The sequence below is a fragment of the Pogoniulus pusillus genome, chromosome 32 (assembly GCF_015220805.1).
Source record: "Pogoniulus pusillus isolate bPogPus1 chromosome 32, bPogPus1.pri, whole genome shotgun sequence".
Classification (NCBI taxonomy): Eukaryota; Metazoa; Chordata; class Aves; order Piciformes; family Lybiidae; genus Pogoniulus; species Pogoniulus pusillus.
The window spans coordinates 2,106,324-2,123,265 of NC_087295.1; the positions used below are offsets into that span (position 1 = coordinate 2,106,324).

Sequence of the window (16,942 nt, forward strand, 5' to 3'; positions counted from 1 at the left end):
AAAAACAGCTCTTTTCCCAACCCTAATGAAAACCTGAGCTTCTCACCCTTTCTGTGTGCCTGAGCACTACATAACAACAACAATAAAAAAAACCCCAAAAGTCCCAGATGTGAATTTATAAAGCATCTGTTTAAAAGAACTGTTCTGCAGGACTAGAATTAGAAGTTATTTATTATGAATCTGGGGATCCCATTGGGGGTTGTGACTGACTCCCAGGTTTCTGATTTAGCAAACAGCTGATGTGTTTAGAAGCCCTTCTGCACTTCTCAGTGCCAGAGTGAATCTACTCTAAACAAAAGGAAGGTGGGGAAGAAAAACAACCCACTTGCCTCCCATAACCCTTGGCTTCTGAATGTTGTCATCTAAGAAGTTTTCTCTCAAGAACAAAGCAAAGCTCTCAAGCAGAAATAGAAATCCAAGTCTCTTGAGGGCTTTCAGTGACTCCAGAGATGGAGTTGTTCTCCTCCAGTTCGGGGCTCCTCAGTTCAAGAGAGATGCTGAGGTGCTGGAAGGTGTTTGGAGAAGGGCAGCAAGGCTGGGGAGGGGCCTGGAGCACAGCCCTGTGAGGAGAGGCTGAGGGAGCTGGGGGTGTGCAGCCTGCAGCAGAGGAGGCTCAGGGCAGAGCTCATTGCTGCCTGCAGCTCCCTGAAGGGAGGCTGTAGCCAGGTGGGGTTGGGCTCTTCTGCCAGGCAGCCAGCACCAGAAGAAGGGGACACAGCCTGGAGCTGTGCCAGGGCAGGTCTAGTCTGGATGTGAGGAGGAAGTTGTTGTCAGAGAGAGTGATTGGCATTGGAATGGGCTGCCCAGGGAGGTGGTGGAGTGGCTGTGGCTGGAGGTGTTGAAGCCAAGCCTGGCTGGGGCACTTAGTGCCATGGTCTGGTTGATTGTCTGTGTCTGGGTGCTAGGTTGGGCTGGCTGAGCTTGGAGCTCTCTTCCAACCTGCTTGATTCTGTGATTCGATACTGTTGACAACAGAGATGGAGCTCTGGTATGGCAGCTCTCCTCCATGCAGCTTAGCAACTTCTTACATGTATGCCTGGGCTGGGTAGTGAGATGTTGTGCTTGCTGGGGCTGGCAGGGGATATGTTTGCACAGATAGGGGCTTGTTGGTCAAGTCCATTCTCTCTTGTCCTCTGCTTTGCCCTTGTCGACTGAGAGGAGAGAAGGCAGCAGAACTGAAACCAGCAGATGCACAACAGGCTTTGAAAGCAGTGCCTTGGGTGACAGGGTGAAGGAAAGGTGACAGTTACTCTTTGTCTTATCTTTGTACTTTTGCACCCAGTGGGCCTAGCAGGTCTCCAGTGGATAATGCCTGACTGCAGTAGACTAAACAATGATTTAGCAGCCCTGCTTTATCTGATGCTGCCCTATGATTGATCAGTGTGGGGCACTGACCCTTTCCTGCACATCTGCTGGCCTGGCTTTCCACCAGATGCAGCATTAAGATAAACCAACAGCATTTCTGGAGAGAATTTTGGTGGTGAGGTGCTAAGGGAAGAAGAGTAAGATCCCAATCTGGCTGCCCCTCTGGATTGGTTCCATGGTACCAAACTCATCATTGCCAGTGGAGATTTGTGGTTTAAGTGATGTGGGGCAAGCAGGAGCAGTGGATAGCAGGTACTGGAAATACCTCTGTCACACTCACCCTTTGGAACATATCACAGGATGTTAGGGTTTGGAAGGGACCTCCAGAGGTCTTCCAGTCCAACCCCCCTGCCAGGGCAGGGCCAGAGAATCTAGTACAGGTCACACAGGAACACAGCCAGGCAGGGATGGAAAGGCTCCAGAGGAGGAGACTCCACAGCCTCTCTGGGCAGCCTGGGGAGGATGTGGACTCCCTTCTCTCCTGGCTGTGGACTCTGGTTTCATTTTGAAGCTGGGTTTGTAGGAACATCACTTCTTTACAGTGAGGTGGACAGAGCACTGGAACAGGCTGCCCAGAGAGGTTTGTGGAGTCTCCTTCTCTGGAGACATTCAAAACCCACCTAGATGTGTTCCTGAGCAAACTACCCTAGGGGGTCCTGCCTTGGCAGGGGTTTGGACTTGATGATCTTTGGAGGTCACTTCCAACCTCTAAAGTTCTGTGATTCTGTGAGTAGAGTTTGGCATTGCTAACAAGAAACAACCATGTCAGGATGTACCTTTGGGCAGAGGCAGGCAGTGCTCAGAGGAGAGAGTGAGAAGCTGCCTGGGAAGCTGGGCTATGTGATTCCCCTGGGAATCAGGGAACAAAATGAAGTCATGGAATGGTTTAGGTTGGAAGGGAGCTCAAAGCTCAACCAGTTCCAAACTCCCCACCATAGGCAGGGACACCTCTCACTGGAACAGGTTGCTCAAGGCCTCATCTGTCCAGTCCTTGAACACCTCCAGGGAGGTTGTGGATGACAGAATCACAGAATGTGATCACATTGGGTGCTTCTGTCATCCACAGCCTCCCTGGGCAGCCTGTGCCAGTGTCTCACCACCCTCACTGCAAACAACTTCTTCCTAACATCCAGTCTCAATCTCCCCTCTGCCAGTTCAAACCCATTCATCCCTGCCCTGTCATTACAAGACCTTGTCAATAGTCCCTCCTCAGCCTTCCCTTCAGATACTGCAAGGTCACTCCAAGGTCTCCTGGAAGCCTTCTCCAGGCTGCAGAGCCCCAACTCTCTCAGCCTGTCCTCAGAGCAGAGCTGCTGCAGCCCTCTGAGCATCTTGGTGGCCTCCTCTGGACTTGCTCCAACAGTTCCATGTCCTTGTGTTGAGGGCTGCAGAGAATCCCAGGTTAGAAGGGACCTAAAGGATCATCTGCTCCAACCTTTGTTGGCAAAACCAGGGTCCAGATCATATGGCCCAGCACCCCATCCAGCTGAGTCTCAAAAGACTCCAGTGCTGGAGACTCCACTGCTGCCCTGGAGGGATTAGACTCCCATGCTGGAGACTCCACTGCTGCCCTGGAGAGATTAAAGACTCCCATGCTGGAGACTCCACTGCTTCCCTGGAGAGATTAAAGACTCCCATGCTGGAGACTCCACTGCTTCCCTGGAGGGATTAAAGACTCCCATGCTGGAGACTCCACTGCTGCCCTGGAGGGATTAGACTCCCATGCTGGAGACTCCACTGCTTCCCTGGAGAGATTAAAGACTCCCATGCTGGAGACTCCACTGCTTCCCTGGAGGGATGAAAGACTCGCATGCTGGAGACTCCACTGCTTCCCTGGAGAGGTTATTCCAGTGGCTGATTGGCCTTGTTGTGAGGTACAGAGGAGCTGTTTCACCTCTCGTTCCTCTCGCTGCTGTCTGGAGTAATAACGATCTCCTGCTCTGAAGAGGAAGGCCAAGGAGCAGTTGCCTGCCAGCCCCCTTGAGGCTGGTTCAGCGCAGCCGGGCAGGGCACTGTGCATCTCCCGGGTCCGTGCTGCAGCTGTGCCAATCCTGCTCTCCAGAGGAGCATCCTCTCAACTGGAGCTGGCACGTCCTTCACACCTGCTTTCACCCTGCAGAAGAGATGGGTTTTTTTCCCCCACAGATCAAGCTAATGGAGCCGCTAAGTTTATGAAATCTTCCCTGGAGCAAAGTGGTGTTAAAGAGAGTCAGGTCGTAGCAGAAGCCTTTAGAGTGCAGGCTGCAGGCAGCTGGGTTCAGCAGGCTGTGTGCAGGCAAAGTCAGGGGCACTGCGTTCACGTAAAGGGAGTGGAGCTCTCAGCCCGTGCTCTGACACGGAGCTTGTGGAGCCAGCTGCGCAGCTGTGCCGTGGCTGCTTTGTGCCAGTCCAGAGCCACTAAGCTGCCGTAAATCCAGCTTAACTTGCCCGTTAAATTGCGTTTATGGTTGCTCTGTCGTGCTGGAGTGATGCAGAGCAGGAGCACCTAGCAGCGACCTGGCTCTTTACAGTAGTCGTTTGTGTCCCTTTGCAGCTGCGCCTCAGAGCCTGATTCTCATCTGCTGCTTTCACAGGGGCTGGGCCGGAGGAGTCCTCATTTACACTGATAAGACTGAAGTGCCTTTATAGCTCCCATCAGATCAGGCAGTGACTTTGAAGAGCCAAACCTCTGATTTGGAGACAAAGAGCTGGAGTGTAATAAAAGCTGTGTCCTGTCCTTCACAGGCACCTTGAATGAAGGCCACAGGGAGCCAGCCAGCAGGACCTGGGAGGCTTCAGCTTCTTTCCCTTCAGCTCCCTCCCTCACGTTTTTCTAGCCCTTTGATTTGTTTCTCTGTTGGTCTCTAATTAAGTCATAAGAGTGGGTGAGGTGGGTGCTTGCAGCTAGGAGATGGCCACCTGTGTCACTTAATGAAGTGAGCTACTAATTATAGGTGGAGCTGAGTTCAGAGAGCAGCTCTCCTGGTCAGGAATGTCAAGTAGTGAAACTTTATTGAAAGGAGCTCCCCCAAGTCTTTGTTTCTGCCCTTGTTTAAAGGCAGGGCTGGTCAGAAGGGCTGACACCACAGGGGCAAGGTGGGCTGTAAATGGAATATTTCTCCTGCCTGCCTATCTTCTGTTGACATTCCTTAAAGTTCACAGGCTCACAGGATGTCAGGGGTGGGAAGGGACCCAAAGAGATCATCCAGTCCAACCTCCCTGCCAGAGCAGGACCACACAGTCTAGCTCAGGTCACAGAAGAACACATCCAGACAGGCCTGGAAAGGCTCCAGAGAAGGAGACTCCACAGCCTCTCTGGGCAGCTTGTGCCAGGGCTCTGGGACCCTTACAGTCAAGAAGTTCCCCCTTGTGTTGAGGTGGAGCCTGCTGTGCTGCAGCTTCCATCCATTGCTCCAGTCCCCTCATCATCCTCATAGCCCTCCCCTGGACCCTCTCCAGCAGATCCCTGTCCCTCTTCAACTGGGGAGCCCAAAATTGAAGGCAGCATTCAAGATCAGGTCTCACCAGGGCAGAGTAGAGGGGGAGAAGAACCTCCCTTGATCTGCTGAACATGCTCTTCTCAATGCGCCCCAGGGTCCCCTTGGCCTTCTTGGCCCCCAGTTGGCCCCCATTGCTGTGCCATGGATGCTCTCCACCAGCACTCCCAGGTCCCTCTCCACAGGGCTGCTCTCCAGCAGATCACCTCCCAGCACTGCACTGCAGTACCCATCTGGAAGGTACTGCACTGGTACAGTTTATTATTCCTTCCAGATGGGTACTGGTTGACAACTGCTGTCTAGGCAGAGTTTAAACATCCTTTACCTGGGCTTCTGGAGAATTCAGAGGCTGCTTTCTACTTCATTCCTTTGAGAGAAGGAGGATATATTTGAACCTGAAGGAAAAGAGCAGCTTCCTGCTCTCCTGTTCCATTTCCTGCACTGGTAGCCATGGATTGCCTTGTGGGTTGCTTGCCATAGCTCTTGTCTATGTTGTAACTGTTTTTGTCTTCCAGAACAAGGAGGTGACATGCAGGAGGGAGAAGTGTCCTGTGCTTTCCAAGGACTGTGCCCTGGTCATTAAGCAGAGAGGAGCTTGCTGTGAGCGTTGCAAAGGTGTGTTTGCCTTCCTCTTCTTTCCCTGTGGCATTGCTTCTCTTTGTTTTCCTCTGCTGCTTCATTCCCCAGTGGTGGGAGAGTGGTCCAGAGAGGGAGAAGGGGCTAAGTTGTTGGGAGGTGCTGTCATTTATTGCCCTCCCAGGGGAAATGCAAATGCAGGAGAACAGAGTCTGCTGAGATGGGGGCGGAAGAGACCTGTGGGGGATGTGTGTTTCTCCTGGGTGGGTGCAGAGGGCTGTTAGTTGCCCCTGCTGATGGTTTGCTTCTCTGCTGGGACTTTGGAATAGGTTTGGCAAGCCTCAATACAAGGACTTGTCTGGAAGTTTGGTACTTAAAAGGAAATTAACTGGGGGAAAAAAGGAAGTGTTACTGAGACAGTGAGGAGCCTGGAGCATAGCCCTGTGAGGAGAGGCTGAGAGAGCTGGAGGTGTGCAGCCTGCAGAAGAGGAGGCTCAGGGCAGAGCTCATTGCTGTCTGCAGCTGCCTGAAGGGAGGCTGTAGCCAGGTGGGGTTGGTCTCTTCTGCCAGGCAACCAGTGTCAGAACAAGAGGATGCAGTCTCAAGCTGTGCCAGGGCAGGTCTAGGCTGGACATTAGGAAGAAATTCTTCACAGCAAGAGTGATTGGCATTGGAATGGGCTGCCCAGGGAGGTGGTGGAGTCACCATCCCTGGAGGTGTTTAAAAGGAGGCTGGATGGGGCACTTAGTGCTATGGTCTGGTTAATTAGAAGGGGTAGGTGATAGGTTGGACTCGATCCTAGAGGACTTTGTCAACCTGATTGATTGTGTGATTCAGTAAGAATTTGGAGTTGTAAGTTTTAGACGCTTTAAATACAATGTAGTGAATTTGTCAGGTGGTGTTCAGTGCCCTTGTTACAGCAAAAGGTTCCTAAGCATGGGTTTGATAAGGCTGAGTGTTGAGTTTTCTTTTCCATAAGGGGATCATTGAATGAATCAAGGTTGGAAGGGACCACAAGGATCATCCAGTTCCAAATGAGCAAGGATACCTCACACTAGTTCAGGCTGTCTAGAGCCTCACCCAGCCTGGCTTTGAACACCTCCAGGGATGAGGCTTACGCCACCTCCGTGGGCAACCCCTTCCAGAGTCTCACCACCCTCATGGTGAAGAACTTCTTCCTAACATCCAGTCTGAATCTACCCATTTCCAGCTTTGTGCCATCCCCCCCAGTCCTATCACTACCTGACAGCCTAAAAAGTCCCTCCCCAGCTTTCTTGTAGTCCCTTTTAGATACTGAAAGGTCACAGTAAAGTCACCTTGGAGCCTTGTCCTCTCCAGACCGAACAGCCCCAACTCCCTCAGTCTTTCCTCATAGCAGAGCAGCTCCAGCCCTCTGCTTATGGTTGTGGCCCTTCTCTGGACACCTTCCAGCACCTCCATAGCCCACTTGTCATAGGGACTCTAGAATTGGACAGGTCTGAAAACGCTCTGTGTGTGTGAGGTGATTCTCCATCCTGCCCTTGCTGGGATGCCAAGCAAGGTATGTATCCCTCTAACCACAGCAGTCCTGGCACCACAGTTTGTCACCAGCTGTTCTGGTGACACAGGATGAGGCCAACCAAGCCACCTCTTACCCGTGGAGAAGCTGCATGCTCTCCTGCCATTGCAGATGCTGCTGAAGCTCCTGCTCTCTTCTGGGTAAAATCTGAAATGAGTGTCCCAAGGAAGGGTTTGAGGACTCAAGGCTGGGTGCAAACAGCAGCCTGGAGGCGCAGCGCTTCGTGGAGTTCAGCTGCAAGGCAGGACCTGGCCCTGCAGAACTTGTTCTTGGTTACTCTTTGTCAAGTTGCCAGAGTGGCCATGGGGAATGCAAGGAGGAAAAGGGAAACAGGATTGGAGGGGGAAAAAAAAGAAGGTATTTCTTTTTGCTGATTGCATTTCATCTAGTCGTGAGCAAACTGTTAGGAAGAAAAGACATTGGAACCTTAATGGCTTTTTCTTCTTGACTTCATTCCCAAAGCCTAGAAAAGCTTAATGAGGCCTCGTGGGCTCCTGCCAGCTCTCTGTGATAGCCTCATGTTTTCCTGCCTCCTGAGGAAGTGAGTGAATGGCCACTGCCATTTGAGTAGGTGTCTAAAACTGTGCGCTGTAGTCTGCCCTCCTGTCTTAAGGATCTGAACCCTTCTCTGGAAGGGAAAGGACAAAATTGGTGACGTTTGTTACAGCACAGAAAATTTGTCCACAGGTCTCCTTCTCTTCCAATGCACAATCAGAGGCTGCAGCCAGAGGAGTGAGGGCAGCAGGGCAAGAGAGGGGATTCTGCCCCTTGACTCTGCTCTGCTGAGACCTCACCTCCAATCCTGCCTCCAGTTCTGGTGTCCCCAGCGTAAGAATGTCACAGAGCTGCTGGAATGAGTCCAGAGGAGGCCACAAAGATGATCCAAGGGCTGCAACGCTTCTGCTGTGAGAATAGGCTGAGGGAGCTGGGGGTGTGCAGCCTGGAGAAGAGAAGGCTCTGGGGGGAGCTTAGAGCTTCCTGCTGGTGCCTGAAGGGATCCTGCAGGAAGGCTGTAAAGGAGCTGTTCCTGAGGCAGGCCACGGGGGAATGGTTTGAAACTGAGGGAGAGCAGGGTTAGACTGGAGCTGAGGGAGAAGTTCTTCAGTCTAAGGTGATGAGACTCTGGAATAGGCTGCCCAGGGAGGCCGTGGATGGGTGTGTTGAAGGTCAGGTTGGATGAAGACTTGAGTCTGGTTGAGAGGTGTCTCTGTCCATGGCAGGGAGGTTGGAGCAGATGATCTCTGAGGCCCCTTCCAACCGAAGCCATTCTGTGATTGTTTTCTGCCCTTGTTAATTTTTGAGTTGCTATGGCTTTGGGGTGTTGTTTGGGATTGGTTGTGTGTGTGTTTAAATGAATGACCTTAGAGGTTCATGTGCTATGCTTCACTGACATTGAGTCCACCAAAGAATGGAATCACAGCCCAAGCACCAGCAGTGCTACTTCCCTTGGATATTGCATAGCCAAAGATATTGTAGCTAATTGTGCATTTCTTGGAGAGGATATCAAACACTATGGTTGAGGACTGCAGCCAATTTCAACTCTTAGGGCTGGCTTGCAAAGGAAGTTGGAGGGAGGTTATGAGTTTATCAGTGTCCTGGCTACCCTGCTAACACCCTGCAGGAGACATACACACATTTGGCACTTTGTTTGCCTGTGAGCACCCATGGTATGAGCTACCTGATAGTAGTTTGGTGCCCTGCTGTCAGGCTGACTGGGGGGAAACCTTTGTGTGGGGCCCTGGTGGGACTATCTAGCTGGCAGCCCATCTTTGGATGCTCTGGTGCAAGTTGTCAGAGCCGAGGGTGCAATCTAATCACAGGATTGCAGGTTGGCAAAGCCCCCCAGGATCACCAAGTCCAGCCTAGATCCCTACTCTATAAGATTCACCTTAAACCATAGCCCTAAGTGCCACATCCAAACCACCCTTAAACACATCCAGGGTGGGTGACTCCATCTCCCTGGGCAGCTCATTCCAGTCCCTGACCACTCTCTCTGTGAAAAACTTTTCCCTAATGTCCAATCTAAACCTCCCCAGCCTCAGCTTGAGGCCATTGCCCCTTGTTCTGTCTCCAGTTACCAGCAGTAGCCTCTCCACAGTGTCCCTTCAGGTAGCTTTAGATGGCAATGAGGTCTGCCCTCAGCCTCCTCTGTTTCAGACTAACCATCCCCAGCTCCCTGGGGTGTGGGTAGGGTGGGATGGGCTGGGAAGGTAATGACCTATTTTCCTCCTGAAATCTCTTTCAGCTTTGTCTGAATAATCTAGGCCTGACATCTGTTGGAGACTGGTGATGGAAAGAGATGGTTTGGGGATATAATGACACCTTCACTTCTCTCTTGTCCTTTCTCAGTGCCTCTCTGTCTCACGCTAATTATGCTCCAGCTCTGAACCAGGAGACCTTTGTCTTGAGGCTGGAGGCAGAGGTTCGTCTCAAGGTTCATTCAGTTACTGCCTTAGTGTTTCAAGTAGAGGCAGGGGTTTTGAAACAGTGGCAAAAAGTGGCTAAGGACAGGATCCTTGTGGTGCCAGCTTGAACTTCAGGTTGTGCCTAGAAAAAGCTCTCTCTCCATCCTTCCTTTGAGCTAACTCTTAGCACATCAATTCGCTACCTCTCGCACATCTGGTGTGCACTTCTGTGCTCAGTAGCACCTCAAATTGCAGCTTTTCTTGCTACCTTGATGAATATCATACTCCATTCATGCAAGAAGCTTGTAGTGAACTGTCTTGGCATGTTGTCATAAATGCTTTTTCAGTCAGACATGAGCAACCTGGACTTCTGGTATCAGAGCAGCTGTTCAGGATGCTTACATGAGAGAATATCGTGGTGATACCTGGAGGTACTTGTACCTTCTGTGTGGATATTGCATCCAGTGCAGTGAAGTAGGAGGGAGGCTGCACACAGCAGTCACACACAGCATTTCCCTGGAACAACAAGGTGTAAACGTCTCAGGACACTTAACACTGCACTAAGGGCTTCTCTCAGTGTCTAACTTCGAAGCTGCAAGCTGTCCTGATCACGAATGAGTTTTGCTGGTGTGAGAAAATTGGGCATAAATGGCAAGTAATTGTGTTACCAAGCAGCATCACTGGTGACACTCCTCACAAGCACGAGATCACAGAATCACATGAAATAAGTCTGCTTGGAAGAGACCTTCAACATCATCCAGTCCAGGCTCTCCAGCCTCCAGGCTTGGCAAACACATCAAGTATCAGCTGAAGATTCAATAACATTTTCAATCGTGAGTTTCTTACAGATCAAGCACAGCAACTTTTTTATCTCTCTACCTGCTTCTCTCTCTCTCCCTACTTTTCTCTCTCCCTCTCTCCCTACTTTTCTCTCTCCCTCTCTCCCTACTTTTCTCTCTCCCTCTCTCCCTACTTTTCTCTCTCCCTCTCTCCCTACTTTTCTCTCTCCCTCTCTCCCTACTTTTCTCTCTCCCTCTCTCCCTACTTTTCTCTCTCCCTCTCTCCCTACTTTTCTCTCTCTCCCCCTACTTTTCTCTCTCTCCCCCTACTTTTCTCTCTCTCCCCCTACTTTTCTCTCTCTCCCCCTACTTTTCTCTCTCTCCCCCCCCTACTTTTCTCTCTCTCCCCCCCCCTACTTTTCTCTCTCTCCCCCCCCTACTTTTCTCTCTCTCCCCCCCCCCCTACTTTTCTCTCTCTCCCCCCCCCCTACTTTTCTCTCTCTCTCTCCCCCTACTTTTCTCTCTCTCTCTCCCCCTACTTTTCTCTCTCTCTCTCCCCCTACTTTTCTCTCTCTCTCTCCCCCTACTTTTCTCTCTCTCTCTCCCCCTACTTTTCTCTCTCTCTCTCCCCCTACTTTTCTCTCTCTCTCTCTCCCCCTACTTTTCTCTCTCTCTCTCCCCCTACTTTTCTCTCCCTCTCTCTCCCTACTTCTCTCTTTTTCCCTACCTCCCTCTCTCTGTCTACCTCTTCCTGCCTCTACCTATTTGTGACACACCAAGACATTTGGGAAGGTGACTTCAGTTCTAGTGGAGCACAAGGAGTGCAAACTGGGAAGCGTTGATGGCTTTGGTGTTATTTGCTCAGCAAACATGAGCTCAGATGATCTTGGAGGTCTCTTCCAGCCTGATTGATTCTATGATTCAGATAGGTTTAATTGGTTTAAAGTTGGTTTCTCATGGCTTGGACTTAAGCATGGGAGATTTTGTGCCTCCTTGCTTCTGTGCTGACTGATAAACCCCAGGGTTCTCTAAGGGGAAGCTGAGTGTTCTAGTAGCTATCAATGTCTTTACCATCATTAAGACATGTGAAAACATATTTTGTGATGGGTGTATGTGTGGCTCAAAGTTCTCTTATTTTGGCCAAGAGCTTTCATGCCAGAGTGTGCAGGTTGGTGGTGGGTTTTGTTTTGTTTTGTTTTTTCTTTCTGGTTTGGGGTTTTGGTTGTTGGTTTGGGCTTTTCTGTTTCGTTAGGACTGGTATTTAGAGTCAGCATGCCTGAATATCTCCCTGAGGATCAGTATATCAAGCACTAAATAAAACATTTCTCCTAAGGTTTACTGCTTTCTTTCTCCTAAGGTTTACTTTGCATCCCAATTGAGAGGTGTGTTGTTGGTTTTGGTGGTGTTTTTTTCATAGGAAGTGAAAGGAAAGCAAGGAAGAGACTTAATAGGAGAGGAAAGATGCTGAATAAATGAGGGATGAGGGAGCCAGGCTATTGTGCACCAATCTATCACTTTCTCTTGGGAGGATGAGGAAATGACTTGGCTATAAAATTCTCATTAGCCTAAACTAAGCAAAAAAGTCTCTTCTGGAATCTTATTAGGCAATGTCAAGTTGAGTAATAAAGGGCTTGGTTTTAATGAGCTCCTGAGGACACTGGTTGGGCTTTTACCATGGCTAAACTGTCTCTTGCACTCAGCTTCTCTATCTTCGTGGTGTGGCTTTGTGCTGGGGGGCAGAGGGGGTCTCCAGGGAAGGGAAAAAGAGACTCATTTAACAACCTGACTGGGTTTGGAAAGGCTAATGGCTTCCTGATTGTCAACTTGTCCACATGCCAGTAGTAAAATCTGCTCTAATTTGCCTCTTTGGGTTATTCCAGTTAAGTTCTGAGCCAGGACGCTTGGTTGAGAATTAAACTGCACTCTTGCAAATTAAATGGGGCCAAAGGCTGATTTGTTAACGTTTGAAGCTCAGGTGTCCAAGTAAAGCATGCACAACATTGAAACCAAGGTACTAACTTAGTAAATTAGAGGTTATTTGACTGTTAGGTTGTCATTGTTTGGACAGGAATGACTCGGATCTAGAGGATCATTTTGCCTTTATGAGGTGACAAGAAGGTAATTAGCAATTTCCACTGCATCTACAACAAGCTGCCAGCTTCAAAGTCTTCAATTCAGATAAGGAGCTTTCAGCTTGCCTGTTTGGCCAGGACTTATTTGAATGATTTAGTTTTAAGTAGGTAGTAGGAGCAAAACCCGTAGCTAACTGCAAGTTAGCTGGATGTTAGGAGGAAGTTGTTGTCAGAGAGAGTGATTGGCATTGGAATGGGCTGCCCAGGGAGGTGGTGGAGTGGCTGTGCCCGGAGGTGTTGCAGCCAAGCCTGGCTGGGGCACTTAGTGCCATGGTCTGGTTGCTTGGCCAGAGCTGGGTGCTAGGTTGGGCTGGCTGAGCTTGGAGCTCTCTTCCAACCTGGTTGATCCTATGACTCTAACACACCAGGTAGTGTTATTGTACCTCACTTCCAATGCACCAGTCCCTCAGCTGACACTTAGAAACATGCACTCAGGCTTTCCTAGCCCTTCTACTCATACCATGGAAGTTTAGGAGCCTCATCTAAATTCAGCTGAGTGCAACTTGTCTCACTCCTTGTGCCGACTCAGTTGAGCTGTTCTCAGGTTAAAGGTCTACCATATTTGGCTTGGCAAAGTCATTCAGACCCATTCCAATGCCAGTCACTCTCTCTGGCAACAACTTCCTCCTAGCATCCAGCCTAGACTTCCCCTGACACAGCTTGAGACTGTGCTCTGCCCTGAGCTTCCTCTTCTGCAGGCTGCACACCCCCAGCTCCCTCAGCCTCTCTTCACAGGCATGATGAGTGACAGGAATGGCTTGCAGTCAGGTGGAGCTGGGCTCCCCTCCCCATTGCTGCTTTGCACAGGGACTGTGGCTGGTGCTGCTGCAGGGCAGAAGGGTTTGTAGTGTAGCTTGGAGGTGCACTTCAAGTGAGAGCAGTGGCAACTGCACAGACAAAGCACCTGCATGCTGGCACGACCAGACTAATCCTTCAGCTGCGAATCCATGCACATCTGTACACGCAGAGTAGCCCAAGGTCATTAGCTCCCCTACAGAGGAAACATTTTAAATGAAAGAGCATAATTGGGGAGCAGGTATGCAAGGTATTTTGCAGTTGCTGGTTTCCAACCTGGCCTTTGATTCTACGCAGTGCCGCAGGTACCAGACCCGTCCGGTGAAGCACACGCAGAGGTATTTAGCAAGAGTTGGCTCCATCTTGGCTGTCCAGCAGGACTCTGCAGAGGGGATTTGGACAGGCTGGAGCCATGGACTGAGCCCAATTGCATGAGGTTTAACAAGGCCAAGTGCTGGGTCATGCACTTTGGCCACAACAACCCCCAGCAGCACCACAGGCTGGGGGAGGAGTGGCTGGAGAGCTGCCCGGTGGAAAGGGCCTGGGGGTGTTGGTGGCCAGCAGCTGAACATGAGCCAGCAGTATGCCCAGGTGGCCAAGAAGGCCACCAGCATCCTGGCCTGGATCAGCAATGGTGTGAGCAGCAGGAGCAGGGAGGTGCTCATGCCCCTGTGCTCAGCACTCCTGAGCCCACACCTCGAATGCTGTGCCCAGTTTTGGCCAGCACAGCACAGGAGGACACTGAGGTGCTGGAGCAGTGCAGAGAAGGGCGACGAGGCTGGGGAGAGCTCTGGCACACATGGCCTGTGGGGAGCTGGGGCTGCTTGGTCTGGAGAAGAGGAGGCTGAGAGGGGACCTTATTGCCCTCTACAACTACCTAACAGGAGGTTGCAGTGAGGCTGGAGCTGGTCTCTTCTCCCCAGTCACTAATGACAGGACAAGAGGACATGGCCTCAAGTTGCATCAGGGGAGGCTGAGGTTGGCTGTTGGGAGGAAGTTCTTCCCTGAGCAGGTGGTCAGGCACTGGAACAGGCTGCCCAGGGAGGTGGTGGAGTCACCATCCCTGGGGGTGTTTAAGAGGAGAGTGGCTGTGGGGCTTGAGGCTATGGTCTGGTGCTGAAGGCTGCTGGCATGAAGGTTGGACAGGCTGATCCTGGTGGTCCTTTCCAAGCATAGTGACTCATAGTGATTAGATGTTGTGCTGAGGGCTTGTGAGGAGCAGGTGAGGGAACTGGGGTGGTTTTGTCTGGAAGAAAGCAAGTGACTTCAAGGTGCACCAGGGGAGATTTAGGTTGGACAGTAGGAAAATTTCCTCACCTAAAGGGTTATCAAGTGCTGGAACAGGCTGCCCAGGGAAGTGCTGGAGTCACCATCCCTGGAGATATTTAGCAGTCATGTAGATGTGGTGCTGAGGAGCACGATTCAGTGGTGGGTTTGGCAGTGCTGGCTTAGCAGTTAGGCTTGGTGACCTTAGAGATCTTGTCCAAAGAGGATTCTATGGTTCTAATTTGAGGATGCTAAATCACACTGAGCAGACTGTGAGAATTACCCTGGGTGATCCTGCCTTGGCAGGGAGGTTGGAGTCAATGATCCCTGCAGGTCCCTTCCAACCTGTAAAGTTCTGTGATTCTCTGACTCTCTGCTGCTCATCAGAGTTTGCAGTGAGACTGCTGCAATATTAGTGTAGTATTTGCCAGGATGAGACTTTGGAACATGTAAGAGGAGGGTAGGGCTTCCCACTTCTCTCTTGACATGTTGGCCTGTGTGTGTAAGAGCTCAGACAGACCTGAGTTTAATGTGCTGAGAAGCTGAACATGGCTTTATTACTCTGAATTGCTCCATGGGGGCTTTGCTACTTGGGCAAAAGAAGTGACATTCTGCTGTGTAGTTTTTACCTTTAAATAGATCAAAGATTAAATGATCACAGCCAGCTCTTAAGACAGCTGATCAACACCTACCTGTTTCAGCTTAGGTAAATGAAATAGCCAAAGCATCTCCAGATCTCTCCTGTGTAGCTCTGTATGTAGCCTGGGGAAAAACAAACCATCAGTACTGCAGATCTTAGAACCACAGAATCAGGCAGGGTTGGAAGGGACCACAAGAATCATCCAGTTCCAAACCCCCTGCCACGGGCAGGGACACCTTACCCTAGATCAGGCTGCCCACAGCCTCACCCAGCTTGGCCTTAAACACCTCTAGGGATGGGGCCCTTGAACTTGAAGTGCAAAGCTTCAGTTGTTTAGGATCTTAAATGGAGCAAGTTAACACATTTATGAATGATCTTTAGGTCTCAGGTTTCCTTTAAACTCAGAGGGCTGGAGCACCTCTCCTGTGGAGACAGACTGAGAGAGTTGGCACTGTTCAGTCTGGAGAAGAGAAGGCTCTGAGGAGACCTTATTATGGCCTTCCAAGATCTGAAGTGGGCTGGGGAGGGACTTTTGAGGGTGATAGGACTAGGAGTGTTAGAGCAAAAGTAGAAGTGGGGAGATTCAGCCTGTGTGTTAGGAAGAAGTTCTTCAGCATGAGGGTGGTGAGAGCCTGGAAGGGGCTGCCCAGGGAGGTGGTTGAAGCCTCATCCCTGGAGGTATTTAAGGCCAGGCTGGATGGGACTGTGAGCAACCTGCTCTAGGGCAGAGTGTCCCTGGCCATGGCAGGGGGTTGGAACTGGCTGATCCTTGTGGTCCCTTCCAGCCCTGACAATTCTCTAAATCTGGGGTTGACTTCAACATGGTTTTGTGGGCATCTGAAGTTCCTTGGTAGTTGTGACCCTCGAGTTGTGTTATGTGGTGGTCTCTTGAGATTGACTGGCAGAGGGCTGATAACCTGCCTTCATTTTCAGAGTGGTAGCCCGAAGCAGGTTGGGACATTGCTCCCTACACAGCAGAGAATGACTTTGAGTAGCTGCTGGGTGGGGTGCTGAAAGAGAAGGCTGCCTTGGGCATCATTTGACCAGGGCTAGTTCCGTGCTCTGTGACTTTATGTCTCTGTGTTTCAGAGTCTCTGGCAAGGCTCCTCTTGGTTTCATGAGCTCACTGCTCCGGCTCATTCTGAGTTCAATAGACTAGGAAAAGCCCCTCACAGCTGTAAATGGAAACTGGGCATGCTTCCTGCAGAAAGGGGGCTGTGTCCCTTCAGAAGTTGTGTTAAGAAACACTTTAGCTCTCCACCCAGCCAAGTTTTTAATTGAAGCAAACTCTTGTAAAACAGGTCTTTTATTTCCACTTACTATGGCTTTTCTAGTGGGTTATTGTCTCTTTTCCTCTCTTCTGCTCCCTCCCTCCTTCCCTCCCTTTCTCCCTCCAGAGTGGCTGAGAGCAGCCAGGCAGAGAGGGACCTGGGGGTGCTGGTAGAGAGGAACTGAAGATGAGGCAGCAGTGCCCAGGTGGGCAGCAGAGCCAATGACATCCTGGGCTGGCTCAGGAGCAGTGTGGGCAGCAGGACAAGGGAGGTTCTTCTGCCCCTGTGCTCAGCACTGCTCAGGCCACCCCTTGAGTGCTGTGCCCAGTTCTGGGCTGCAGGCATTGCAGAGAGATGTTGAGGTGCTGGACTGCGTCTGGAGAAGGGCAGCAAGGCTGGGGAGGGGCCTGGAGCAGAGCCCTGTGAGGAGAGGCTGAGGGAGCTGGGAGTGTGCAGGCTGCAGCAGAGGAGGCTCAGGGCAGAGCTCATTGCTGCCTGCAGCTCCCTGAAGGGAGGCTGTAGCCAGGTGGGGTTGGGCTCTGCTGCCAGGCACCCAGCAAGAGAAGAAGGGGAGAGAGTCTGAAGCTGTGCCAGGGGAGGTCTAAGCTGGATGTTGTTAGGAAGTTGTTGTCAGAGAGAGTGATTGGCATTGGAATGGGCTGCCCAGGGAGGTGGTGGA

The 16,942-nt window shown here is 51.0% G+C and overlaps 1 protein-coding gene across 3 annotated transcripts in view; it reads left to right on the forward strand.

The window, feature by feature from the left end:
• BMPER (BMP binding endothelial regulator) overlaps positions 1–16,942 on the forward strand; it is a 161,703-nt gene that overhangs the window by 20,012 nt on the left and 124,749 nt on the right. For all 3 annotated transcript variants that reach the window (XM_064169888.1, XM_064169889.1, XM_064169890.1), the window contains exon 3: positions 5,357–5,456. In XM_064169888.1, coding sequence (XP_064025958.1) covers positions 5,357–5,456 — 100 coding nt within the window. The remainder of the gene's footprint in view (positions 1–5,356; positions 5,457–16,942) is intronic.